This window comes from Micromys minutus, assembly GCF_963924665.1.
Source record: "Micromys minutus genome assembly, chromosome: 27".
Lineage (NCBI taxonomy): Eukaryota > Metazoa > Chordata > Mammalia > Rodentia > Muridae > Micromys > Micromys minutus.
In genome coordinates this window covers 18068092-18094429 of record NC_137962.1, presented here as the reverse complement: position 1 = coordinate 18094429, position 26338 = coordinate 18068092, and the positions used below count along the sequence as shown (strand labels likewise).

General features: G+C 49.5%; 1 protein-coding gene across 1 annotated transcript; it reads right to left on the bottom strand.

The window, feature by feature from the left end:
- Nucleotides 1–1436: 1436 nt before the first annotated feature.
- Nucleotides 1437–23084, bottom strand: ITGA5 (integrin subunit alpha 5). Its single transcript, XM_080938875.1, has 30 exons — nucleotides 22809–23084; nucleotides 16291–16421; nucleotides 14858–14970; nucleotides 14608–14728; nucleotides 14347–14408; nucleotides 14210–14255; nucleotides 13773–13898; nucleotides 13534–13578; nucleotides 13401–13444; nucleotides 11807–11863; nucleotides 11586–11638; nucleotides 11146–11354; nucleotides 10665–10856; nucleotides 10436–10481; nucleotides 10190–10291; nucleotides 9976–10031; nucleotides 9721–9875; nucleotides 9298–9435; nucleotides 9135–9202; nucleotides 8702–8852; nucleotides 8520–8612; nucleotides 8329–8408; nucleotides 8127–8207; nucleotides 7918–8023; nucleotides 7405–7557; nucleotides 6199–6282; nucleotides 5978–6091; nucleotides 3891–3992; nucleotides 3294–3416; nucleotides 1437–2714 (listed from the first exon to the last, which is right to left on the bottom strand). The coding sequence occupies exons 1-30, from the start codon at nucleotides 23033–23035 to the stop codon at nucleotides 2631–2633; spliced, it is 3162 nt and encodes a 1053-aa protein (XP_080795001.1). The 5' UTR covers nucleotides 23036–23084; the 3' UTR covers nucleotides 1437–2630.
- Between the last annotated feature and the right edge of the window lie 3254 nt (nucleotides 23085–26338).

The following is a 26338-nucleotide window of genomic DNA, read 5'->3' as shown; positions in this document are numbered from 1 at the left end:
GGTCTCATACCTCCCTGCCAGAGATCCTAAGAAAATTTTGGCTATGCTGCCCTCTAGTGGTAAAATACTGGTCTAGTGTGTCATCATTGTCTGCCTTATTCAGCCATTTGCACATCAGGACAGACCTTGAGAAGAGGATCTTGGGGCTCCCTGATGTTACATGATTTCTCTTTGAAGACCTGAGCTCCCTGGCATGTTTATGAATAGGGGATTTCAGCCAGGCAATACTGAGCATGACTTGTTCTGCTATACAGTGACCTTGGGCAAGTTATATAAGCTCTGGGCCTCCGTGTTCCCTGGCATAGATGGGGTTAATGGTACTGTCACAGGATTGCTGCTATACTTATGATTCGACAACTTGAGTTCAGATCCCTGGAACACACATAAAGGCCAGACACAACAGCATATACATCTGACATCTCATTGTATCCAGGAGACTCAGGAGAATTGTCAGGCTAGATAGCCTACTGTGCTCAGCAGTAAACAAGAGACCTGTCTCAAGCAAGATAGAAGGTGAGGACCAACATTCAAATTCAAGTTTGTCTTCTGGCTTCCACATAAATACAAGCCTGCATACATACACAGGAAGAGAAATTAGATGACATCATGTGTGTGAACCATTTAGCACTCTTTACCCTGCCCTTGCTTTGGCACACAGTAGCAATTGCAACACAAAACCCCAAAGCAGACTGGCGATTAAAGACACTTGTCACTAAGCCCAAAAACCTGAGTTTATTTCTCTCTCTCTCTCTTTTTTTTTTTTTCCTTTTTTGAGACAGGGTTTCTTTGTGTAGCCCTGGCTGTCCTGGAACTCCCTCTGTAGACCTTGGCTGGTCTTAAACTCAGAGATTCAGCCTCCCTAATACTGGGATTAAAGGTGCATGTCACCCTCTTCCTGGTATGAATTCCCTTTGTGGAAAAAAACTAAATTCTACAAGTTGTCTTCTGATCTCCATCTTCATGCTGTGGCATGTGGCCCCTCCCACAAACAAACTGTACAAACAACAACAAAACCTAATGGGCTTTCCTCTCACTTCATTTTTTCCAATTCAAGGGAAGCCCAGGTGATTATGTTTTGCCATTTTTCCTCATCTTTCACAGGGACCTCTCTCTGCATCTTTCATAATTCTCAGCCACAAAGAGATTTCTCTTTTCTCCTTAGTGGTAAGCCCCCTAGTGGGAGGTGAATGAGGAACAACAAAGGAGACCCTCCTACACCTTGACTGGGAACTCACTTTGTAGACCAGGCTAGCTTCAAACTCAGAGATCCACCTGCCTCTGCCTCCTAAGTGCTGGGATCAAAGACAATTACAATCTGTTTCTTTTCTCTCTTTCTATTTTCTCTTTCTCTCCCTCAGGTCTCATGTAGCCCTGGTTGACCTCAAACTTACTATGCAGTGAGTAGCTAAGGATGACCTTGAACTGATCCTTGTGCCCCATCTCCAGAATTCTGAAATTATAAGCATGTGTCAGCACACCTAGTTCCCTTTGTCTTTTAATGACCTAGATGTTTCTGGGGTAGGGGAAATAACACTCCTGGCTTCTAGTGGGAATAGGCCCATGGGAGACAAACATTTTCGTTTTGCCCTACTTTCTGGGTCTAGAATGGGTTTGTTGAGTAGGATGGAAGAACAGATTACAACTTTGGTCAGTGGGGCAGTGGGTGGGGTTTATTGCACTTGCAACAGAGTTTAAATAAGTTGGGGGGGTTCTGGAGGAGAGGGAAGGGTTGACTAGGGAGGGAGGGGCAGCGTCAGTGCAGCTGGTGGGCAGAACCCAGGTCATACAGGCCTGGGGCTTCCCATTCTCTGGGGAATGAGTGAGCCTGTTTGACCAGGCTGAGGTTCCAGGTCTGTTTGCCATTGTGGTCTGGTTAAGGTCCTGGGCAATTCCTGACTTGTCCTAAGTCAGGGATAAATAGGGCTCTAGGCCCAGGTCTGCAGCTGACCCAAATGCCATCCTGGGTCTGCTAGCATAGGTTCTTAGAATCTGAGACTGGGCTCCAGATCAACTCCAGGCCCCAGACCAGGTCTGGTTCCATTCTCATTCTGACTTCTGAGGATCTGGGTCTGGGCCAGCATCGACCTTCTTTTGGGATTTGTCCTGAGCTGGTCCTACAGCACCATCCATAGTTAGTGTTCTTTCTTGGCCTTCTAGGATAGGAGCTGTTGGAGTTGCCAGGTCTCACTCCCCAAGTCTCAGGCTCTTAGCTGTAGGCTTCCTTTAGTTCTCTGGAAAGACCAAAGATGCATCTTTGCAGGCAGGAGTCAGACAGGATGTCCTGGTGGCATGCATAGCCCAGAGAGCCATGACTGGATTCACTAATTACAGCTCCAAGTTGATTTCAGAAGTCTCCTAAATGCAAAGACTGAAGGAAGGCTGGGGCTTCTGTCCCTGGACCTGAGGCCCCCATCCATGAGAGGGCATGTGTAAACGAGGGTCCTTCACAGTGCGTGGGGGGAAGGATCCACAAGCTTCTTGACCCCCAGCTCTGGCCCTTCAAGTATGTCTCTGAGCTAGGGAGAAGAGTTTCTCCCCAGCCCTCAGCACCTTCAGGAAGTGCCTAGTCCCTCCCTGTTGGAAGGTAGTGGACTGGCTCTTCAGGATCAGGAGTCTGAGATCAGGAGGGCTCAGGCATCTGAAGTAGCTGGAGGCTTGAGCTGAGCTTTTTCCATGGCTGTGCCGTATGGGAGGGAGCGTTTGAAGAAGCCGAGCTGATGAGAAAGGAGGCACAATTAGAGATCATATTCTCCCCGACCAGGGATCCAGGGGAATGAGGACTCTCCTGCCTTTATCTTCCTTATCCTGCCAAAGTGGCTTCATTCAGATACTTTCTCAAGGGGTCCAATAGATGTGGGAGATTTAAAATCAGGGGGTTATTATGGGACAATCATATATTAGAGTTTTAAGATGATATGAGTTAAGCCAGGAAGGGTAAACAAGTTCAACTCAACAAGTGCCACATCTGATTGCCTAGCAGTGGCTGCCACCTGTAGGATTTCTAATGTCTATAGACGTTAGAAGAAACGACAGCACAAATGTCACCATGTATTTGCCATCTGTGGTTTTTGCAATATGGGCAAACTTATCCTGAGACAGGAGGCCTCTTTGTAAACTGGGGGCTGCTGACTGAAGGGAGGGGTCCAACAGGAAAAGACAAGATGGGGTGTGAGTAACTAAGGCAGAGATGGATGGGGGCCTGTGCTGGAAAACATATCTGAGGATGGCCTCTTTGTTTCTACTGTAGAAGGCAGAGTCTGACAGGCAGGAAGCCAAGGCTTGGTGTGGCTGACCTTGTAGAGGACATAGATGAGCAGGCCTAGGAGCAGGAGGCCGAAAAGGATGGCTAGGATGATGATCCACAGTGGGACGCCATTGCTGCCCTCTGCTTTGGTCCACTGTACAGCAGTGGCCACCTGTGGACAAGCCAGTGACACTGAGAACCCATAAATTCTTCCTGCCCTATTCCTGGCTACTGGACCCAACCCTCATTTTTAGCTAACAGCATGCTGAACTTGAAGTCTGAAGTACACAAATGTCTCTGCGTTCACATCTGCTGTTTTCTCCACCCAGAATTTTCCTCTCTGGAGCAATCTAGTTAATTCCTTCAGGCCTCAGCTTGTACACTGCTTCTTCCAGGAAGTGCTCCCTGATTCCTACGGCATGTTTCCATGGACTGTCTTGCCACAGGTCACACTGATGTCACTGCCCTCTAGGCTGTGAACTCCAGAGCAGAAAAACGTGTTAATCTGACTGATCACTTTATCTCGGGACCTACAAAGTCAGAAAATATTTGCATAAGGCAAGACCAGCCTATATCCATGAATCATCCTTCTTCTGACACTCCTGAGCTTGCCTTCTTTGATGCAGACCTCTGACCTTGAACTCACCTGAAGTTTCTTTTGGGGCAGCTGCCGTGGCAGGATTTGATAGGGCATCTTCAGAGCTTCATATACAGCCTCACACTGAAGGCTAAATGGCTGATATTCCCGCTGTGAGTGGAGAAAGGTGGTTAGGGCCACCCCTATGGGATCTAGAGGATACAAGGCTTCCCCACAGTCTGTCTCAGGATGTGATCTTTTTCTATTATGGACTCACTCTCTTTGATTATCTCAATGTTCCTTAAGAGAAATAATAAATATAAATTGAGTAATTATAACTAATGCATAATTAAATTACATGTTTAATATATATATTTTTAATGATTAATATGGGTTAACATCCAGGATGATGGTTGGTTTATAATTTGTATTCAATAAATGATGGCCTTTTTCTTTTCCTGTTTCTGCTTGTCTGTTCACTATTGATTCATCTTGCCCCCTACCCTTTTTGTTTTTTAATTTTAAAGATTTATTTATTTAGAATGTATATAGCAGTCTGCCTGCATACATGCCTTCAGGCCAGAAGCGGGCTCCAGATCTTATTATAAATGGTTTCAAACCACTACGTGGTTTCTAGGAACTGAATTTAGCACGTCAGCCAGTGCTCTTAGTCTCTGAGCCATCTCTCCAGCTCCCTCTTAAGTTTTCTAAAATATTAGCTGGGTGGTGGTGGCACATGCCCTTAATCTCAGCACTCAGGAGGCAGGGGCTGGCAGATTGAGTTCTATGCCAGCCTGGTCTATGGAGCAAGTTTTAGGACAGCCAGGGTTACAGAGAGAAACTCTGTCTTGAAAAACAAAATAAAAAAATTAAATTATACTTTTTTGTGTGAGTGTGTATATATGTGTACATATGTGCATATGTATTATAATGTATATGCACACGCCAGTGCACATGTTTGATGAGACATATGTGGAGGTCAGAAGAAAACTTTTACAAGTCAGTTTTTGCCTCCCCCCTTGTTGAGGTTGGGTCTCTCTTGTTTTTTCTATGGTATTGCATACTCTAGGCTAGCTAAGCCATAGAACTCAGCTTTGTCCTTGGGTCCTAGGAATTGTGCACTGAGCCATCTCCCCAGTCCTCATTTCTTTTTTCTTATTTATTTTTAAACATTCATTTGAAAAAGAGAGAGAGAATATTACGTGTATGTGTGTGTGTGTGTGTGTGTGTGTGTGTGTGTTGGGTATGCAAATACAAGGCTTGTCATGTGGGTTCTAGAGATCAAACTCAGATTGTTAGGCTTGGAGTGGGTACCTTTACCCACTCACTGATCCATCTCATAGCTATTTTTTTCTTTCTGTTTACCTTTCTTTTCTTTCTTTCATATGTACATGCATGTATGATGTGTGTGGGTATGTCCGAGGCTGCTGTCAGGTATATATTTAGGCAGGCTCTCTCATTGAATCTAGAACCCAGAGCTCACCATTTTATCTCAACTGTCTAGTTGGCTTACCATGGGAATTCCATGTTTTTGCTTCCTGTGTGCTGGGATTACATATGGGTTGCTGGCATGCCAGCTAGGCATTCATTTATGTGGATGCTGAGGATCTGAAGTCTGGTCTTCATGTTTGCATTTCTCCAGCCCTCCCTGCTCTGATAAACCTATAGATTGCATATGCTAGCTACGCACTCTACCACTGACCATTGACCTATACCCCCATTCCCTCTATGGTGTTGCTTTTTGCTTGTGCAGTTATTTATTTCTTTGTTGTTGTTGTTGTTTTGTAATATGGTCTCACTATGTAGTCTTCCTGGTTGGCCTGGAACTCACTTATGAAGACCAGGTTGGTTCTCAGAGATACACCAGCCTCTGCTTCCTGAATACTCAGATTAAAGGTGATGGAGTGTCAGCATGCTTACCATGTTCTTCTGTTTTTCTATCAGGGAAGTAGTTTCTCCTACTTTAGCCAAGAGGTGGCGCCAAGGACACACAACTGGTCTAAACCAGGGTAAGGGAGGGAGGAGATCTGTAGAGTGTGTGTGTGTGTTTCCAGTTAACAAAGCAGAGGTGTTAGGGAAGACAGCAGAGGGAAAGAACAGAGTCAGTCCTGCTAAGACCAAAAGTTGGGAGTCCAGGCTGCATAAAGCTCTCTTACCTGCAAGAAGGTCTTGGCCCAGACTCGGAAATGCAGCTGTACACTACGGCTCTCTTGGCGGTGCAGTGGCCCAAACTCACAGCGCAGCCTGAAACACTTGGCTTCAGGGCATTTCTGGCAAGAAAGAAGGTGTCTAATTCCAGAATTCTGCTCTGGTGACCCTGAGAACTCTAACAGGTGTCTAACACTTAGGACAAACTTCTTTCTCAGCAGTGACTTACCAGGACTTGCGTTCCTGAGGTGGTAGAACTCCTCCCTGGAGCCTCTCGTTTCTGCAGGTGGTGTGAAGAAGTCTCTGAATCCAACTGGAAGAAGAGACATACTTAGCTGCACCGCCTGCTTCATTATAATACCTAGGTCAGCCTGAATCAATGTTCCAGAGCCAGGGACCTGATTCTGTCTCTGTCCCTGTGTTCAGCTAATCCACCTATTGCCAAGAGCAAAGTATACCTTGCTCTGCACTATGTAGAAAATGTGAAAAGAAATCATTAAGTCTTTCCTGCCTAAGGGCCTTTGTACTGGTTTTTCCCTCTACTGGGAATGTTTGTCCCTTGTCTTACAGGTTTCAGTTGAATCATTACTTGTTTATTTAGCAGTGCTGGGATTGAACCTTGGGCAATGGTAGGCAAGTACCTGGCTAACAGCTACCTCCTCAAGAGCTGCTGTAAGTCAACTTTGTATCCTGCAGCATATCCCACAGGTCCACTTGCCTGTCTCCCTTCTTTCCTCCAAGAATTCTCACTATGAGGCTTTGGCTGTTCCAGAACTCAGTTTATAGACTAAACTGATTAAGGATACAGGTGTGACCATTATGCCTGGGTAGCTTCACACTTTCATTGTATTCCACCCATTGTCTTTGTCACTCAGAGTCTCATGTAAATAGCTGAGAATAACCATGAACTTCTGATCCTCTTTCCTCACTTCACAAGTGCTGGGATTATAGGTGTCAGCACTTTTCTTCCTTTTCATTTTTCGAGACAGTCTTTCACTGTGTGAGTCCTGGCTGTCCTGTAGCCCAGGCTAGCCTCGAACACAACCCAGTTTCTTTTTACTTCTTATTGTCTACTGGCCTTCATTAATTGCAAGCTCCAGAAGTGTGGGGACCTTTTGAGTTTCATTTGGTGTGGGGTTTTTCCTAGGTCTAACAATGTTCACTTTAACACTTACTTTATTAAATGCTATTTACAAACAAACACACTCTCAAAGAGGGCCAGAGAACAGATTTCACTGGACAAGGTGGAGTAGATTAGATAGCACACCACGAGAGAGGGAAGAAGATGCCAGAGCAAAAGGACATAAATGTACTAGATATGGACCTTTTTCCTCCTTCCAGAGCTTTGAGGTGACTGTATCTCCTCCCCATTCCAGTAGCCTCCAGGCAACCTTTCTCCACCCCTTTCTCCACCCCACGATGACCAGGTCCTTACCTCCAGGCCCTGTGAGTTGGGGGTGTAGTTGGAGGTACAGTTGCTGAGTCCTGTCACCTTGGTCACATAGAGAAGCTGTTGGCCTTCCAGAGCCTGGGGACAGCTAAGCTCCAACACACCCTGGCTAATGGAGCTGGGCCCCTGGTTGATGAGCTGAGAGGGAAAAACACACTTTGAGGAAGGGGAAAGCTGGTTTGACATGTAGGCCTAGGCTACCACCCATACTTAGTACATCAATCTGAGAACTGAAAGAACATCCAAGGGCAGCAAATATCCACTTGAGCCATTACTTTTGAGACAAGGTCTCACTCTATAATCCATGCTAGTCTGAGACTCACAGTGATCCTTCCAAAGCAGCTTCTCTTTGTAAGGCAATAGACCGGTGTGTCCCTCTTCTGGATATCTTCTGTATTCACCTCACCCTGGTCCTAGGTACTGTCATTTATACTGGCTCCTACTTTCTTTCCCTTCATGTGGTTTGACCCCTGTGGCTTGTCTCCCAATCCTCCTCACCTCGTAGACATGGTGGACAGCTGGGCCCAAGTCTCCTTCCTTCTGAGGCTGGTCTTGAGGATTCCAGTCGCTGACTGGGAAAATCACAGCTTCAGGCTTGGAGACTCTGAAGAGGAGAATAGTTTAGAGTGACGAGAGAGACCAATGTGTCCTTCTCTAGATGCCCATCACCCTTCCCTCTAAAGGCCCCTTTCTGCCTGGGCACTGACCCGTTAAGGGAAACCTGGGCTTGAGCCTCAACGGAGAGTGGGAAGGAGACCACATTGCTTTGTGAGTTGTTCAGGTTCTTGCTGTGGGATGGAGGCAAGAGCAAAGCAGTTTGATGAGAATCTCCTGTGTCTGCCACCTGCCCCGCCTTTCTTCTTTCAATCTCAACTCAACCCCCGTCCAGGTAGTCACTCCACTCCCTACCTGAGGATCTGGAAGTCAAACTGGATAGTTTTCTTTGTGTCTTGAAGATGAGGAACAGTGAACCGAAGGCCACCCCAGATCTGTGTAACAAATGGGGAGGAGAAAGGGGCTGTTAGATCGGGCGTCTACCCTATGTGCTAGGGCCTGTCTTGTGCTCTCTCCTAGCCCTTCCTCATCTACCCCTCACTTACACTAGTGCCTGCCTTCATGGGGTTGCCCAGGTCACACACTAGCTGGCGGCTCTGGTTCACAGCAAAGTAGTCACAGCTCAAGCTGGAGAAGTTCTGGGGGTGATCAGGCATAGGTCAGTCGGGCTTTGGCACCCTTCCGGGGGGGATTACCACTGCAGCCCCATGTGAGAGTCCATTCTCACCCCTGGGTGTCTGACAAGTCCTGAGTACTCGGCCTCCAGAGGGGCTGTAACCCGCAGCTCAGCTTCGTAGGCGCCACCCTCGCCCATATTTTGGGCATGGAATGTCAGATTCAGTGCATTCTTGTCACCCAGGTACACATGTTTCTTCTCCCTGGAGGGGGCACACAGGATGAGGACACTGAAGAATGAACCCGTAAACCAGGGCAATGGGGCATGGGGATAACACAGGGGGACTGGCTTTGCTAACTGGGCCTTAGCTCTGGCAGGCATAAGGCAAGATGCTGCATGAAGAATACTATGTTCAATTTGTCTAGAGCTGGAGAAATGAATGCTCTCTGTAGACAAACCCAAACCCAAAAATGCTCACGGACCTCACAAGGCCACTCAGATAGAGTGTGTTCCCGTCCCTTTGTCATGTGACAGTCCCACTCACCCATACACATCCAGCTGCAGGTCAGGCACACAGATGTTGTCTTCACCACAGTCCAGTAAGATCTGGGCCTGAGGAGCAGAACAGCCTTAAGAGGGGTCCCATCACCCCATTCCCAGGCCCCTGCTTCAGGGGACAGGCCTGTCTTCTCAAGTTCTTTTCTTACCTTGTCCTCTATCCGGCTCTTGCTCTGGTAGTGTAGGACTGGCCGGAGGCCATGGCTGTCCATGGGGGCTTTGGGGTCCAAGGAGAAGTTGAGGGCAATGTGAATTGGGGAGAGTTTGTCTCTGAATTCTGATTCATTCTAGGGCCAGTGGAGAGAATTCATGGGATCTGGGGCCTCAGTGATTCTGTTTCTTAGCTTTGCTTCTCCCTTTATCTGCTCAGGGTCCAAATTTGAGGCTCTTCCGATAGAAAAGCTTCTTCTTTAGCCTCCCCCACTCCCCAGGCTCTTCAGAGGGAACCTCCCAGCCAGCCAGCCAGCCAGTCACATGTAGGCACACACACACACCACCACCACCACCACCAAAGTCCTTTGTTTTATGTGGCCATCTACCCAGGCCAGGCCACCCCCATTCTCAGGCCATACCCTGAGATAGATCTTCATCTCCCTGCAGTCCTCACGAGCCCCATTCTGGATAAGCAGGGTCTGGGTAAGGGTGGGCTGCTTGGAAGCCAGGAACAGTGCCCGTCGGACCCCTCCCTTCTGCTTCTGCCAGTCCAATTGGAGTTCCACCTCGAAGCCTGTGGCCAGGAAACATAGTATCAGTTTTTCTTACCTGTTCAACTCAGTCCTTCTGCCCCACCCACCCCATGGCTGCCACACTCAAGCATCTTTTCTCACCTATAGAGTTGGGGACATGTTTTCCAGAGGCATTGAGGCAGAAGCTAAGGTTGATGCTGGAGAAAGACCAAGGAGAAAATGCTAAGTGTAACTGGAACTAGCTTCCTACCTCCCTCAGAAAGACCCAGACTAGCACGCCCCTTTGTGTCCCTTCTTGAGGCAGACCCCCCCAACTGGCAGGTACAGATCTCTGCAGGCTCCTGGCTCAGCTCACCAGGATACAGGGTTTCCTTCCAGGCTGCAGCTGCGCTCCTCTGGGTTGAACATGGAGGGGAAGATGGTGAGAGATGCGCTGGCAGATATGATGGGCCGACCCCTGCCAAGAGTGGATGTGGGGTAAGTAGAATGAAGGCTGGGCACCTGCTCCAGGATACCAGTTTCCTCTGTACTGATGGTCCCAGTCTTAGTTTTAAAGGGAAAACCACTTGCCCAGGCTGCCTCAGTCTCCCTGAGTTCATACCTGTACACCAGAGCTTTGTCCACACCAAAGGATCCAACGATTAGATCTGTAGAAAGTCAAGATACTACCCTTTACAGCAAGCCCCAAATCAGGATTGCCTTCCTCCAAGGCTTTCTAGTTTCATGGCTCAGAGACCCGAGCCGGGGGACTGCACCATCTGGTGGCAGCTGCCTAGCATTGCATCCTGAAACTTGAATTCTAAAATGAAAAGGCGATGGACACAACTTACCAGGGTATCCATTGCCGTCCAGATCTCGTCCTCCTCGAAGGGCAGAGCCAAAGAAGTCTGGGGTATGGCCAGCTGCCCACAGAGGCTGCAAAACCTGGGAAGGCTTAGTGCTCAGTCCTTCTGGGCCTCCCGGGAATATAAATACGACTCCCTGCTGGGCCTCCCCACCAAATGGAGCCCCAATGGCAACATCTGCAAGACACAACACACATTATTCATTAGGTTAGGAGGTCAGGGCTCCAAATCCCAGTAACAAACAAACAAACAAACAAACAACCCCTCCTCCAAAAAAAAACCCAAAACCCCTCAGGATCCTATAGCCCCACTCCCCATTAATTCCTGTTCTCATCTCTTTAAACCCCAATACCCTTGGAAAGTCAAGAGGGCCTGGTAGTTTATTTGACAGAAACCCTCCCACTAAGTTCCTAACCAACTAGCATTTCCTCAATTCAGCCTCAGCCCCCTGGGCCAGGATACTTACCATTGTAGCCATCTTGGTCCAGATCCCCCAGGGGTGTCAAGGAGCTGCCGAATCGGCCAAACTCATCTTGGCCAGTGAGGGTGAGGGTGGGTGTAGGCTCTATGCCCTCTGAGCGCTGCAGATAGATGTAGACCCTGCCCACTTCCTGAGGTCTCCCATCAGCTGTCCGCTCCATGAGCAAGGGTGCCCCTACCAGCAGATCATCTAGCCTGAGGAAAAGTGAAGACCCAAACATCTTGAAAAGCCTTGTCTTGTTATAATTCATTGCCTTTGTGGATAAAATCCAGGCATTCTGGATCTCTAGGTGACCTGAGGACTCTGATGTAGCATCTGAAGGCAAGCATGAATTAGTCTAGAAAAAATACCCTGAGGGAGCATTCTGCCTGTACTGTCCCATCTCCTGATGGGGTCTAGAAGATGCATCCCTTCCCATTACTCACCCATCTCCATTGGTATCAGTAGCAGCCACAGCATAACCAAAGTAGGAGGCCATCTGTGGGAACAAAGGGCAGCACGGAGTCAAAACAAGGCTGGTCAGTAAACAGAATCAAGAGAGGCTGTGAGTGGACATTCAGAGGCTCTGGAGAAGGTGGAAAGCTTGACATTGTTGGTTCAGGGCTGCAGGTTAAATGGCAAGAGGGAGAAGTGAGGGTACCCTCACCTGTTCTCCTGAGACGTTGTAGAGGGAGTGGATGTCTGAACCATTCAGGACAGTGACCTGAAGATGAAGATAAAGGCCTATTAGTCCTGGATACCCCATGTCTGAAAGTCTGAGACACATGGGACAGGCATTCCTCAGGGGTACTTTAGCATTCCTCTGACTTCTTCTCAGTTTGCCTGCCCACCTACAGGTTTTCTCTACCCCTTTACTGTTTTGCCTTCCTCCATATCCTTTATGGATTTTTATCCCCACCTACTAGATTCTAGTGACCAGAATCAGATCAGTGGGACCCAGAAGAGCTTAGCAAGCACCAGGCAAACAGTAATTGCTACTGGATACACACTGGGGCTTCAAACCCAACAGGTTCAGAACTCTAGTCATTCTGCATCTACCAGTCTGCAAGTCACTCACATCTCTGCTGTCTCCTCTTAGCCACTGACCCAACAGACCAAGTCTTTTGGATCTTGCTCTCTGCCCCACTGTTCTGCTGAGACCTAGTATGAGCCTTCCCAGGACTGGCTGGACTATGTCTTGGGTTTCCCCCACTAGCACTGATGCCAGAGAGCAGATGGAGGACTGTGATTCCCACCTGTACACCACAGGGGCCCCTTATAGACACTGCCAGTCCCTGCCTCTTGGCCAGCCTGCTAAGGCTGTGGTGTCTGGCCCCACTGCCTGTGCTTCTTCAACCCTCCCTTATGCTTCTCACCCTCTTTTACCTTATGAGGCTGTCAACTAGTCCCAGTCCCATATTCTCTGTGTTCTTCATGCCTGTGCCTGGGACTCCCTCTTCCCCCATGTGTGTGGGACCCTCTCTGGAAGGAGGTTACTGCTTTCTTAAAATGTGCTGTTATCTCAGTTGCTTTTTTGTAACTGCCAGCTCAGAGAGAGCATGAGATTTGGAATATGATAGATATTAAATATTTATCCAGCTGCCCCTAAGCAACATAGCTGGTATTTTAGGACAACAGTTTTCTTATGTGCGAACTATCAAGATTGTTCTCCACCCCTCAGGCCTGTGGTGAGGAAGGTAACACCGCTATGCATGGACAATGCCTGGGACATTGAGAGGCTCATGAACAGTGGCTTGATCAAGATTAAAGCTGTGTATTTTATTCCACATATTTGACTAGAAGCACCTTAAGAGATGGAATGTCTTCATCTCATCTCTCACCTTGCCTTAATAAATACTGTTAATTGAGTGACCGTGTGTGGCACTTGTCATGGTGTCTAATAATAGCTGGTGCCCGTACACGGTCTAACAATTTACAAGTGCTTTCATTCCCCTCACAAGTGCATTGTGAGGTCAGAACTATTATTACCCCATTGTACATGGAAGAAGCAGCTTAGAGCAGTCAAGAAGGGGACAATGTAGCAATAAAAGAACAGATTAGTTTGTCTACAGTCAGTGCCAGAATTTGAACCTGAGTCTGACTCCACACACTTCCTTCCCTTGAGCCAGATTTCTGAAATCTGGTGTGTTCTCCCAGAGCCTAGGCTTTGATCTCTTTCTCCAATATCCCCAACAAACTGCCACACAAGGCTCTGCACTTAGGCTTGGGGGAGAGGCAGAGGGTGATGGGCAGGGTCTTACATAGCCATAGGTGAGGTTCCCTTTGGGCACGCCGGCAACAAAGTCTACAAAGAGAAGAGAAACTAGTGGGTGGAAGTGAGGTCAGGGTGAACCCAGAATGTTGTTTCGGCCTTTCTCTCCAGCCCCCACTTACCTTCTGTGTCATCACCACTGAATTCACCTACAGCCACAGAGTATCCTGGGGACAGAGTGTGTGGATGTTAGCATTGCCTCCTTGGGGACCCCTATTCTCTGGCCCTCAATCCCTTCATTGTCAGCCTGTACACAAGTATGGCAGCAGAGCTGGTAGCACTGAGTGGGAGAAGCAGGGAGCTGAGTGAGGATAGAGGTCCCTGATTTCCCATCCCGTTCTCTCTCCACCTGCTTGCCTACCCAAGTAGCTGTCATCATAGACGGAGCTGGCCTGGCGGGTCTGCAGCTGCCCCTGAACAGGATTGATGAGGTACTCTGGATAATAGGACTCCGAGATCTGCTCTTGAGTTGCGGACAGGATCTGGCCTGGAAGGGGAGCAGGGTGATGGGTGGGGGAGGTCATGGAGGCTTTGGAGAGACTGAGTAGAATTTTAGAAGTATGGATCAAAGCTGGTCAGTGGTGGCACATGCATTTAATCCCAGAAGTTGGGAGGCAGAGGCAAATGGAGTTCAAGTCCATCCTGGTCTACAAAGCCTAATCCTGCTTAAATAAAAGAAATAAAGGGGAAAAAAGAACAAAATAAAACAACAAACAAACAGAAATGAAGGAAAGAAAAGGTTTGGCTCAAAGAAAGGATGTGGCACTGAGGTCCAAAGAGGGCAGAGGAAGGGCTTACCTTGCCAGAAGTAGCTCCCAGGTCCACCTAGGACCACGCGGCCAGTCTATGGGGAAGTGCAGGGAAGGGGAATTAGCATATCATCTGGTACTGACCCTAGATCCTTACTCATTGCCTTCCCTCCCTAGTCACCTCACCTTGGTGAACTCAGCACTGAAGCCCCCTTGGCAGTAACCCTGCCCTGCTGCACTGCCAAAATCTGTGAGGGAAGAAGACAATGAGATGAGCTAGCTGTACACTGATAGGCTGACAGGGAAGAGAAGCAAGGGCAAGAAAGGAAGACTGGTCAAGAGTCTCCTGAGCAGCATTGAAAATATACATCAATACCAAGCCCCAAGCACCTGGGACCCTCCCATGGGGAAGTCACAGTGGTTCGTTCACTACACTCTGGCCCCTACCTGAGCGGCAAGGTGCATACTCCAGAATCCGGGTGAAATTTTCTGTGGAGAGGTAGCAGGTGCCCACTGGGTCATTCTGTGGGTCCTTTTCTGTGCGCCAGCTATACAGTGGAGCGCATGCCTGGGAGGGCCCGGGGCAGGGGAATTCCAGATTTAGCTTAGTAAGATGACCACCCCTGTCCCGGGCCTGGCCCTCTCTACCACAGCTTAACCCTTAGCTACCACAGTATTGAGCCCACTCATGCCTCACCAAGATGGAGGAGCCATGGGCCCGAACTGTTGCCCCGAACCACTGCAAGGACTTGTACTCCACAGGCTCTTCTCCCTTGGCACTGTACAGTGAGGACTCCAGGATCCGGGAGCCTTGGGGAAGTTGAAAGTGGACTGACACACTGGTTCTCAGGAAGGTGACCCTAGCCTTGGCCTAGGATGCTCAGCACTTTTAGACCCTGAATCCCACTGGGACAGGTGTATGGAAGGAGAGTTTTAGACTCCTTTGTGTAGCTGGACTTGAATGGTTCTAGGTCTCCTTACCCATGCATGCATGGGTGCACACACACACATTCATAGAAACACACATACACATCTACTCACAGAAACACACCTTCATGCTCACACATCCATAGAAACACACACACACACACACCCTAGATTCCCAAGTTGTCTCCTTGGCTCCTCTGACTTCCTCATAGCTGGAACAGGACACTTTGATTGTGGTGTTGGGGAAGATTGGCCAAGTCCCATGGCTAATCTCTGTTTGTAGCCAGCCCTGTGTCTCTAACGGCCTCTCTTTTCACCTCCACTCTAGACTTTCCTTTCTGTCTCTTACTCTCCACCTGTCTCTCAGGCTTTTTATTTACTTGTTTTAAGAAAAGTGTCTCACTATGTAGGCTGGCCTTGAGCCTCTGGCACTTTCTGCCTTAGCCTCCTGTGCCCCCAGGCTTTTTAAAGTCATCCTTAGGAATTGGGGCTGTAACTCAGTGGCACAGCACATGTTTACTATGCATAAAATAATGGGTTCAATGCCTAGCACTCCTTCAGAAATTAGCTGGCCTCTACATTTTCATCCTTGACCCTCTTATCTCTGAGGACAAGACTGCCTGAGTTCATAGCCTTACTTTCTTACTAGCTGGGTGATTTAACCTCTGCTTCCTCCCTCACAGGATGGGGATACTAATACTTCATACAGTTGCTGCAGCATTAAGTGAGCCAAGGCGCTCACAATAGTGCCTAGTGCCTAGCATGGAGTCAAGCTCTCTGACTGCTAGTCGAACAGCCTCAGCTTCCTTAGGTCCATCAGCCTGAGGGCTGAGCTCCTTGGGGCAGTGGCTGAATCACGCTGTGCCCATCACTTAGTTTTGGAACAGAACTTTGCAGCCTCCTCTGCCTTTGTCTGCATTATGGCCCTGGCCTCCCAGAGCTGTGGGTGATTCAGTGGAAATGAGAGCCACATGTTTCTGAATCATGCCCGCCCTTCTTGGGCTTGGCTGGGAACATGGAGTGAGTGCCATGGGGAGCCCACAGCTAGAAGCTGGATGGAGCACCAGAACTACTGCTGGGGGAGCACATGGTTCTGGTGCTAAGTTGCACCCCTCACAGCAGAATCCTTGGACCCCATCCCCAAACTGCAGGCCCACCCACCCACTTATGCTAGGCCCCCTTCCCTGAACTTTTCCAGCCTACCTTTGCTGTCAAATTGAATGGTGGTGCACTGGATAGGACCGGTGCCCCAGGGACACACATAGACAGCGCCACCTTGCAGTACACCTGGCTGGCTAGTGTTAGCCTTGGGTGCCCCAACCAGCACACTGACTCTGTGGAGGGGAAAAGAGAAGTGGATTAGGACAGGTCCTATTTCCAGGTCAGTGTCTGGAGGCAGAATGCATCCAGACCTTTGGGCCTGGAATGGGGGTGGGGTAGATGTCCCTCGGGTTGTATTTATATCTCAGAAGATGCCACAGATGCCAGAGGCAGGGGGTTGGAGTCAGGCATTCCCCATGTGCTGCTGTCACTAACTCAGCCCCTCCCTTCCTCCCACACTCTCCTACCTTCTTCCCCTACTACTAGAGAGGAGAAACCAGAGTCAGTTCCTGGAAAGGGAAAAGAAGACTAGGGTCTAGACTCCTGTTTTTGTTTTTAGTTTTTTTTTTTTTTTGTCTCTTCCATCTACATGCCAAGGTTAGATGTCCAGCCCAACTGGGGCTGTAGCCCAGGAGTAGATAGATGTGCTTGGCACACGCAAGGCCCTCAGCACCAGGCTAAGAAACAATACCAAATGTATGACCTTTGGTTGAAGGTGGATTATTGTGTGTGTGTGTGTGTGTGTGTGTGTGGTTTCTCTGTGTAGCTCTGGCTATGCTTAGACCAGGCTGACCTCGAGGTCACAGAGATCCCCCTGCCTCTGTCTTCAAAGTGCCAGGATTAAAGGTGTGCACCTAAAGATATATATTGAAGGGACAATTTAGCTCCAGAACCCCAGACTCCTGTAGAGCTTCGGGGCCCTCACCTATTTTGTATACTTTCTCCTAGAGCGAAATTTTCTCCCCTGGCTAGTACTCAGGCAACTGACCACTTAAGTCTTAGGGCATGTTGGCGGAAAACATGAGTCTCTGAAATCAGGACTATGAAAACAAGCCACTTCCTGAGCCTGGCTTGTCCCAACCTGTGGCCCATAGTGGACCTCACCTTCCTATCTGGGGATCTGCCACCCTTGTGTCTCTTTCCCACAAATCAGCCCTGAAAATTTTAACTGGACCCTCTTCCCAGACACACATGTCTGAGATGGGGTCTTTTGAGGGATGGTTCCTGGCATTCTTCCTCCACCAGCTCTGGTCCTTTGCCTCTGGAGCACCAGCTCCCCTCTACTAGTCCTGGTCTCTTGTCTCCAGGCCCTCCATACAGCCACAGCCTTCTTCTCTCCTGGCACTCTCCTCAGGATCCCCTGCAATGACTGCATCTGGCAGTCTGGGCAGCTTTCCTTGGCACCCCAGCTCTGGGCCAGTGTCCCTGCCAGCCTTGGCCTCTGTTCTCCTCCCTCGCTGCCACTGGCATTGCTCCCCAACCTCCGCCTGTTCCCAGCACCGCTTGCTCTCCTGAATTAGATTCCCAGGTCCCCTCCCATCTTTTTAATTTATTTATTCATTTAATATGTATGGATATTTTGCCTGCATGTATGTTTATGTGCCGTGTGGGTACTTGGTTCCAGAGGAGACCAGAAGGCACTGGATCCCCTGGGACTGGAGTTACAGGTAGTCATCAACTTCCATGTAGGTACTAGGATTAAACCCTGGTCTTCAAAAGAGCAGCCAATGTTCTTAACCACTTCTCTCTCTCTCTCTTTCTCTCCCTCTCTCTCTCTTTCTTTCTTTTTTTTTTTAAACAGGGTTTCTCTGTGTAGCCCTGGCTGTCCTAGAACTCACTCTGTAGACCAGTCTGGCCCTGGACTCAGAGATCTACTTGCCTCTGTCTCCAGTGTGCTAGGATTAAAGGCTTGCGCCACCTCCACTGATTGGCTTCTTCCTTCTTTCTTGATCTCAGATCGTTGGTTTCTTCACCCCTCATGGTTTTTCTACCCTCTCAGCTTTCAACATTCTCAACACCCACCCTTGCAAGTAGCTGTTACTCAGTCTTTATCCCTAGGAATGAGGGCCCAAAAGAGGACTTGTTGCAAAGAAAAGAATGTCTTTTGTCAGGTTTACAGAGGGAGAGGGTTTGGTTTAAGAGGAATAGGTGATGAGAGCCGAAAGGAAGGTAGTCCTCAGGACACCAGGGGGTGTGGGTGGAGTATGAGAGAGAGAGAGAGAGACAGAGAGAGAGAGAGAGAGAGAGAGAGAGAGAGAGAGAGAGAGAGAGAGAGAGAGAGAGAGAGAGAGAACAGGTGAGAATAGCGAAGGCAGGGGTTCAGAGGAACAGGATGGGAACAGACAGGAGGTGCCTTGAGTTAGAGTGGAGAGGGGAGGTGCCAGCTTCGGTTACCCTGGGAACAGGAAATGTTTACTGCCTGTGGCTTCCTGTCAGTTTTCAGCCTCTCACTTCGCCATTTGCTCCCACCTCTCAGGCATTAAAGCCAATTAGATGTTTGAGACTCTACTCCACTGGCCTAGTGAGTTTCAGGTGAGAATGCTGGGAAAATGGAAATAGCTGCAGCCCTAGGGCGGGGGTGAGGGGGTGGGGGTGGGAGGCGGAGAGAAAGGGGTGTGGCTCTTGTGTAGCTCCGGCTGCTACGGAGAACTCAGCCACTGCCTCTGGCGCCACAAGAGTGAGGGCAGAGCACAGGAACCAGACTGCTGCACAGGGAGCTGAGAGCTCCGGTTCTTGCCCTAGCTCAGCACGGGCTTGGGTTTCCTCTCTTCCTCTGGGTTCTTTCAGGATCCCCAAATTTCTCCCATACCGTCTGCATTCGTGGAGAAACCAAGAAAGAAGTGTTTGTCGGCCCTTTCAAGGCTTGTGAAGGCTGTAAGCCCATAGGCCAGGGGCATATCTGTTCACAGTGTGAAGGTTTGGGGCTCCCAGAATGCAAACAGGGGATATGGATTTAGACCAAGCCCCCTGACACATGATGTCCATTTAAGGCTTTAGTGGTGTGTCCATTTAGTAGTCCCACACATGGCAGGTGAGGTGTCTGTGCCCAGATTGCCATGTAAGCTCTTTATCCTTGTTCTTTTCCTACCTACTATTTCCTAAATCCCACAGTAGTAGAATCCTTATAGTGATTCAAGAGAGTATCAAGGGAGGGTCGCTTGGGCTATTTTCAATACTGCAGAGAGCCAAACGGAAGCCATGCATTTACCTGATAAGGCATCCCAGGCTAATTAAAACTCCAAGTGCATTTGCTTTTGGCTGTCGTTACACCAACGGGTATGGGGAACCTGGTTATCTCGGGCTGGTCAGAAGCTCTGATTGGCAGCTATAGATACTTTTGGTTCATAAAGGATGAAAAGGCCATCATCAGTTTTCTCCCACTGGATGCAGCTTGGGAGTTGGATTCTATTAGAGTACAGGGGAAGAATACTTGGCATCATTTCTCTTGAAGCCTCAGAGTTTGGAAGCCTCTCTTTTGAGACCATCTAGAAACCACTGCACAGATGGCCTTCGAGTGCTGCATGCAGTAAAGGAAGGGCCACTTCAGTTCTGACATCCCTTAACAAGTCCCCAAACTGCTGCCTTAGTCTTACAACTTTATTTGACAGATGGGAAAACTAAATCCAAGAGAAGCCACACCCATCCAGGGTTGCTCAGAGTCTTTCCCAGGATGTGAACCGAAGCCTGGAGTCCTGTAATGCTGCTTCCTAGGCTAGTATTTCTGTTCTGCCCCATCGCCAAAACATCCCCTCCTCTCTTCATTATCTTCCTAGCCAGGCTTCTGATTAACCAAGCCCTTGTTCAATATTCAGTTACTGTTTGACTCCCTTGGCTTGACAAGGTCAGGGTAGAGAGCAGCATGTGGGTCAGGGCCCAGCTCCAACAATCCTACCTCACTCCTGGACAGGCCAGAGGTGGACACCCATGTACATCCAATCTGGTTGGTTGAGTAAGAGCTGCCTCCAGCAGACTGGTCCATTTAAAAGTCACTTTTCCTCTTCTAGCCTTTCTTTCTCAATGATGAGTTGCTTTTGAGTGATTCCTAAGCTAACTTCTAGTTCTAAATTTCTAAGACTCCTGGAGCAATAATACTTTCTCTGTTCAAGACATTGCTTTTTAATGATCCAATGAGAAATAGATATGAAAGCTTATGAGATATGTGAGGTAACATATGTGATATTATGACTATCACAGTTATTAGCAGGTACTATAAGCATGTAAGGACCGAGGATATAGCCCAGCAGGTGGACTGCTTGCCAAGCATGCAGAGGCCCTGGGTTCAATCTCCATAAACTGGGTGTGGTAAAGGGTGTGACAGAGCCCCTGTACAATCCCAGCACTCGAGGTAGGATCAGAAGTTCAAGGTCATCCTTGGCTACACAGTTTGAGGCCAGTCTGAGAATGAATGAATGGATGAAGGTAAGAAAGAGAGGAAAACTTAAAATAAGAAAGAGGAGGATGTCAGGGAAGAACATCAGAATCAGGAATTTCCCCACAAAACTCAGGCCTTGCATATGTTGCTCAACCTCTGTGGGCAGGCACCTTTTAGATAGTGCCTCAGTCAGTCCTAAGAATAAGTTAGACATCATGTTCGAGGGAAAGCTGAGCTGCAAGGGCTTAAGTAACTTGCAAGTCCCAGCTCCTTAGTGAATGGTAGGTAAAGCACTCACACCCAGAGCTGCCTGGCTTCAGGCTTCACCTCTTTATGCTTGTAACCTCATGAGAAGTGACATAGGAGAAACAAGGAATACCAAGACCACTGCCACAGAGGGGCTGAGTCTTTCCTCTTGAAGTCTAATACACACAGGTGCTGGGAGGGAAGTCATAAGGAAGGAGAATGCCCTAGAGCTTATGCACAGAGCAAAGGGGAGGGAGGGAGTAAAATGTGAGCTGGACACCTGGGTTCTTTTGAGGAATGAAGAGGCTGGGTCTTGTTTTAGAAGAAACCTCAGGGACTTAAGGGTCAGGCCAGGGGTCACCAGGAGTGAAAAATCCAACAGATGTTTTAAAAGAACTGACAATTTTGTGTGGGGTGGAATGACACCATGATGGGGGAAAAGACCCTATATCCCCTCCATTCCTTCTGCTCCATTAGGGTTGTGGTAAGAAGTCTGAGGGACCCTGGCAGAGGCTCCAGGACAGGGTGATGAGATGAAGTTTGGGCAAGAGGCCAGGGTGCAGGGTGGGGGTTGGGTGGGGACCTTGAAAAGCTCAAATTCAACGGCTGTGGCCTAGTTATCTCTCTGTTTTTCCATCCCTTAGTCCCTCAGATAAAGCCAAAAAAAAAAAAAAAAAAAAAACCTTGTCCCTTCCCCAATCAAATTAGCTAGAGTTAACCTCACCCCAACCCCCTAATTAAATAATAGCTAAAATCAGATTACTTCTGACAAAGGTCTTATCAAGCCTTAAGATCCCAGGATTGGTGTCATGGGGGGCAGGGGAGAGACAGAGACAGAGAGAGACACACACACAGAGAGGCTCAGAGCTGGGAGGTGAAGAAACACCTACTGCTCTCATCAAAGGGGTTCAGGAATCTGGCATCTGGGGTTCCTTGGCTCAGCAGCTGGGACTGTCACTTTTTTCTTACTTCCCGACCTCCTCTCCTTATTTAAACAAACACAGTTTGTTTCAATGTGGCCTCTAACTGATTTCCCCAAGCCTGTCTAGGTCTGCTTATTACCCGGAAATAAGGATTCCCCATAGAGATTTCCAGGAACCTTCGTTCTGATGCTCTTGGGCCCAGAGAGCCAATGTCTTCCCAGCTTCCGACCCTAGTCCCAGAAGTCTGAGTCTACTACAGCCGACAAGCTACAGGAAATCAGCTTTTCTCTTCCTCCCAAGAGCTAGAGCAAGAGGGAAACCGCCCACCCCCCTTCAGGCGCGCGCACTCACACCCCTCCCGACACATCCGTGCACCGCCCTGGATTGATCCCGCCTCTAGCCCCAGTACCCCCAGTGCCAGGGTCCTGGGATTCTCCCCAAATTCTTGGATCTCCACGCCTGAAGAGATTGGGAGTGGAAGGCAATTCAGGAGACTGAGGAGAAAGGGGAGGGAGCCTCTGTCCTCCTCCCTGGTCTTTCCAGAGTCTGAGTTGATGGGGGAGGGGAGGATGAGACTGGCCCCCACATAACCTTCCGACCCTCTCAGTCTGTCTTCTCTCTTACTGCACACGCTCACCCAGCTCCAACCCTCTCAATGGCCCCACGGAGAATCTCGAGGTTCTTCCACTGCCCGCTAAGGCCCTGCCCGGCCTCCGTGCCCCCCTCGATTCCCACCCGCCACAGGTCTTCCGCAGCCCACAGATCGCCAGAGACCCTAAGCTTTCTATGCCCTCTCCTCCCGGTTGGCCCATAGACCCTGCCTGTACTTCTCCAGCTTCTAGATTCGAGTTCTCTCCTCGTGCCACACAAGTTTCGACACGGATCTCACACTCCACGTCGGCTACGGTCCCTCCCTGCTGCAGCACGGGCCCCCAATTCTAGCTTGGGCCCCCAACTCAAGTTTTAGTCCTTCCAAACTCCGCCCTCCAACTCAAGTCCTGGTCGCTTCCAGTCCTCGGCGCGCCCCCATTCTCCAGGTGGCCCCCTGCCCGCTTCCCGCCGCCAACCTCGCCACTCACCCGTCCCTTCCCGGCCGGTAAAACTCCACGGAGAAGCCGAAGAGGGAGCCGGGGGGCCCGGAGAGCACCGCCGGGGCCTCCGCGTCTAGGTTGAAGCCCCCAACCTGGAGTGGTGGCGGCCACAGTAACAGCAGCAGCGGCAGCAGCGGCGGGAGGCGTCGGGGCCTCCAGCGCAGCAGCACCGCGTGGAGAGGAGATTGTAGCGACCGTGGCGTCCGACTCCCCATAGCGCCCGCTCTTCCCTGTCCTGGGGCCACCGACCCGGAGCCGCTTCCTAAACCTCCCAGAGGCGAATGACTCAACGCGGGGAGGAGTTTGCCAAACTCCCGGCTGGGCCCTCCCCCCGGCCGCCGGGCCGGCTGGCGGGGGGGCATTCCTGGGTCCCGGGGACTCTAAGGCCGGGCCCCGCACCCCGAAGGGGCGTGGGGGGCCGCGCCTCTGCACCCCTGGCTTCGGCCCCAGCTGGAGGTCGGTGGTCTGGCCTGGCTCAGACCGGGCGGGCTTGGGTTCTCCCTCCTCTCCGCTTCCCCCTCCTTCCTCCCCTTCCTTTCCAGATGTACAACGTAAACGCTCGGAAAAGTAGTCGGAAAAAGGGAGCAGAAAATTTCCTAATGAGGAAAGGAATCACCTCTGGGGGGCGGAGGGAGCCTGAATATTGTGTGTGTGGGGTCTCCCTCATTTCTTCGGGAGAAAAAACTTTGGGGTCGAGAGAAAGGGGACTCCTCTGGCGTCCAGCCAACAGGGATTCCCCTTGCCTTCCGGGGCCACTGGGTGCTTGGGTTCAGGCCAGCTAGATTGGGGACTCTGCAGTCCAGTCACTAAATGCTCTCAGGCAGTCTCCTGGAGCAGCTTCGTTGGCCTCGCGAATTCCGTGGCTGCCCCTCCCCAAGCTGATAGAGTGGAAAGCAGAGGAGTTCTGGGGTCTCTGACACATGAGCATTCGGCCTTAGTTCTCTAGCTACTAATTTAGGGTTTGGAAGTCTCAGTTATGGCCCTTTCTTGGATTTGGCACTTGACCAAGAGGCCAGCCCCTCAATTCAATTCCTTCGTCAAATTGCCTGATTCCCTGGATAAACCCCAGAAAGATAAGTGATGGGTAGCAGTTGTGATGGTGGTGGTGAGGAGTCTTCAAAGGGAATCAACTTTTAGCTTCTGTTGGTCGTCTGGAACCCAAGACACTCCTGTGGCTTGTGTAAATAGAGGAAGGGGTAGTAGTAAGTGAAGGTACCTTTCTAGCCCCTAGTTTAGGCTGTGTGTGATGAGATCACCTTTCAGGATTCTAGTCTTTATCTTGGTCTGGGGGAGGGGAGAGAGGCCTAGAGTCTTCCCTAATCCCCTTCCCTTTCTACTCCCTTCTCTGCCTTTTCCCTTCAGGACTTCTCCCCTTTCAGAATAGTAAAATCCCGTCCCCTTCTTGTCCTTCTCTTCTGGCCCATTGTGGCCTGTGGGGGTTCTGAATAAAAATCCCAGAGTCACTCCCCCCCCCTGCTTTATGCTTCCTCTCATTCTGTTATTCCTACTCTGCTTTCTGTCCCCAGTCACCTAGCTAGATCTTCAGAAGCAGATCTCCAGAGCCACGTGCAGCCCCAGAGGGAGACCAGCTGGACAGACCACAGCCATGCTGGCTCCATTTCACATTCACATCTGCAGGTCCTGACCCTTTGTCAGGTGAGGGACCTAAGGAATCTGTGGGGCAGGATCTGAGGCAAGCAATACCCAAAGTCAACCTCTGGTGGATTGGCCAGGGGGAACCCAGTTGGAGAGAAGGGTGGAATTTTACTGTTTATAGACATCCATGTAAGGCTTGGGTCCCACATGTGTGAATCCAGCCCAGACTTTTAGATTTTTCCCAGGATTTAGGAGCTGGGGAGGGAGGATGGGGTATACAGCTAGGGAGGTGTGTGACTCAGATCCTCCCAGGAGCCTTGGTGGAGGTCAGGGGACATAGTGTCCTGCTCTGGTCCTCCTCCATCCCCCAACATTGGCCAACTCAAACAGGCCCCCTCCCTGTCCATTCCTTGCTCCTGTTTACACAGGAGCCCCTTAGTCATTCTCTGGCTAGTTGTTCTACTCTCCCCAATATCCCTCCTCTCTTGGCTCTCTCTGCCCTTATAAGTCCTCACCCAGTGGCCCTGACACCTCTGGTCTTCTCACTTGCCTTCCTTGCCTTTGCCTAGCCTCCCTTTCCTCTGCTTCTTGTTGAGTCTGAGCTGGAATTTCTTCCTGCTTGGAGATACTTCAGCATAACCCTCCAGGCCAGTTAGAGAAAGATTCCCCAGAGGCGATCTATCTAATCTTATAAGAGAAAATTGCTATAGAGTGCTGACTTGTTTAAGGTCACATGGCTAACCGGCTATGGAGTGTTTAGGGCCCTGAGTGTTTAAAATTTTTGTTTGTTTGTTTACATTTATTTTGTGTGAATGAGATCATGCACAGATAATGACACATATGTATGGGTCAGAGTACAACAGAGCAGCTGGTTTTCTTACTCCACCATGTGGCTCCCTGGGATCAAACTCAGATCATCAAGTCTGAGGTAGCAAGTACCTTCACAGATTTTTCCAGTCCCGCCTGACATGGGTGCTTTGACTCCAAGTCCATGGTTCTCTTCTTAGGCCACTGCATCTGTGTCCTCTGTCTCCTCTCGATATTTCTCCCTGTTCTGTATATTTCACCTTCTCTTTGGTCCATCTTTGTGCCCCTCTATGTATCTCTGGTTTCCCTCTCAGATCTGATCTCTGGTAGCCTCTGTTCTATGGTTTCGAGGTAATGATTTGCTTTGGTGGCTATTATTTATCATAGTGTGCCCCATGTTGGAGGCACAGAGGGTGAAAGACAAGGCCAAGGCATTACTCACCAAGCTCCTGCTGTCAACAGCCTACTTCTTTGAAGTTTAGAATCAAGAGAGTGAATTTCCACAGAGGAATTCAGATGCAGATAGATGCAAGGTCTAAAGTTAGGTGTCATGCTGAGCTCTGGCAACCAGGTTAGGGTGTGAAGCAGTGATGCCTAATTTAACACATGTTATATGTTGGGTTCTGGTCTGAACTTGAAGCTGTTTCTCCATGAAATCTTCCCAAAGGCCCAGTGCTGAAGGTATGACTGTTGTAATTTTAATGTTAGGAAACAGCCTCAGAGGAGTGGCTATCAACATTACAGAAAGAGAAGGGGAGAGGGACAGAGGAACCCCAGAACAACCCAGCAAGGGGCTTGCTCTTCCCATGGTTAGGCCTCTACAAAGCTGGATTTCTACAGGGGAGTAGGCATCTTAATCTAGATCTGCTGTCCTTGGAGGTGGGAGAAGATTGTATAAACAATCCCATCAATGCTCTGAAACTGGAGGTTTTCTGTGTGCGTGATTTCTCTGGGGCCAGACTCAGTAGCTTCTTCTTTCAAATGCCTGGAAACTGAGATTCCGGAGGTTGGGTGGTTTGAATTTAAGAAGCTGGAGTGGTGGGGCGGGAGAGTGTGGGTGGGTGGGGGAACACTCTCCTACAGTCAAAGGGTAGGGTGGAGGGTGGATGTTGGCT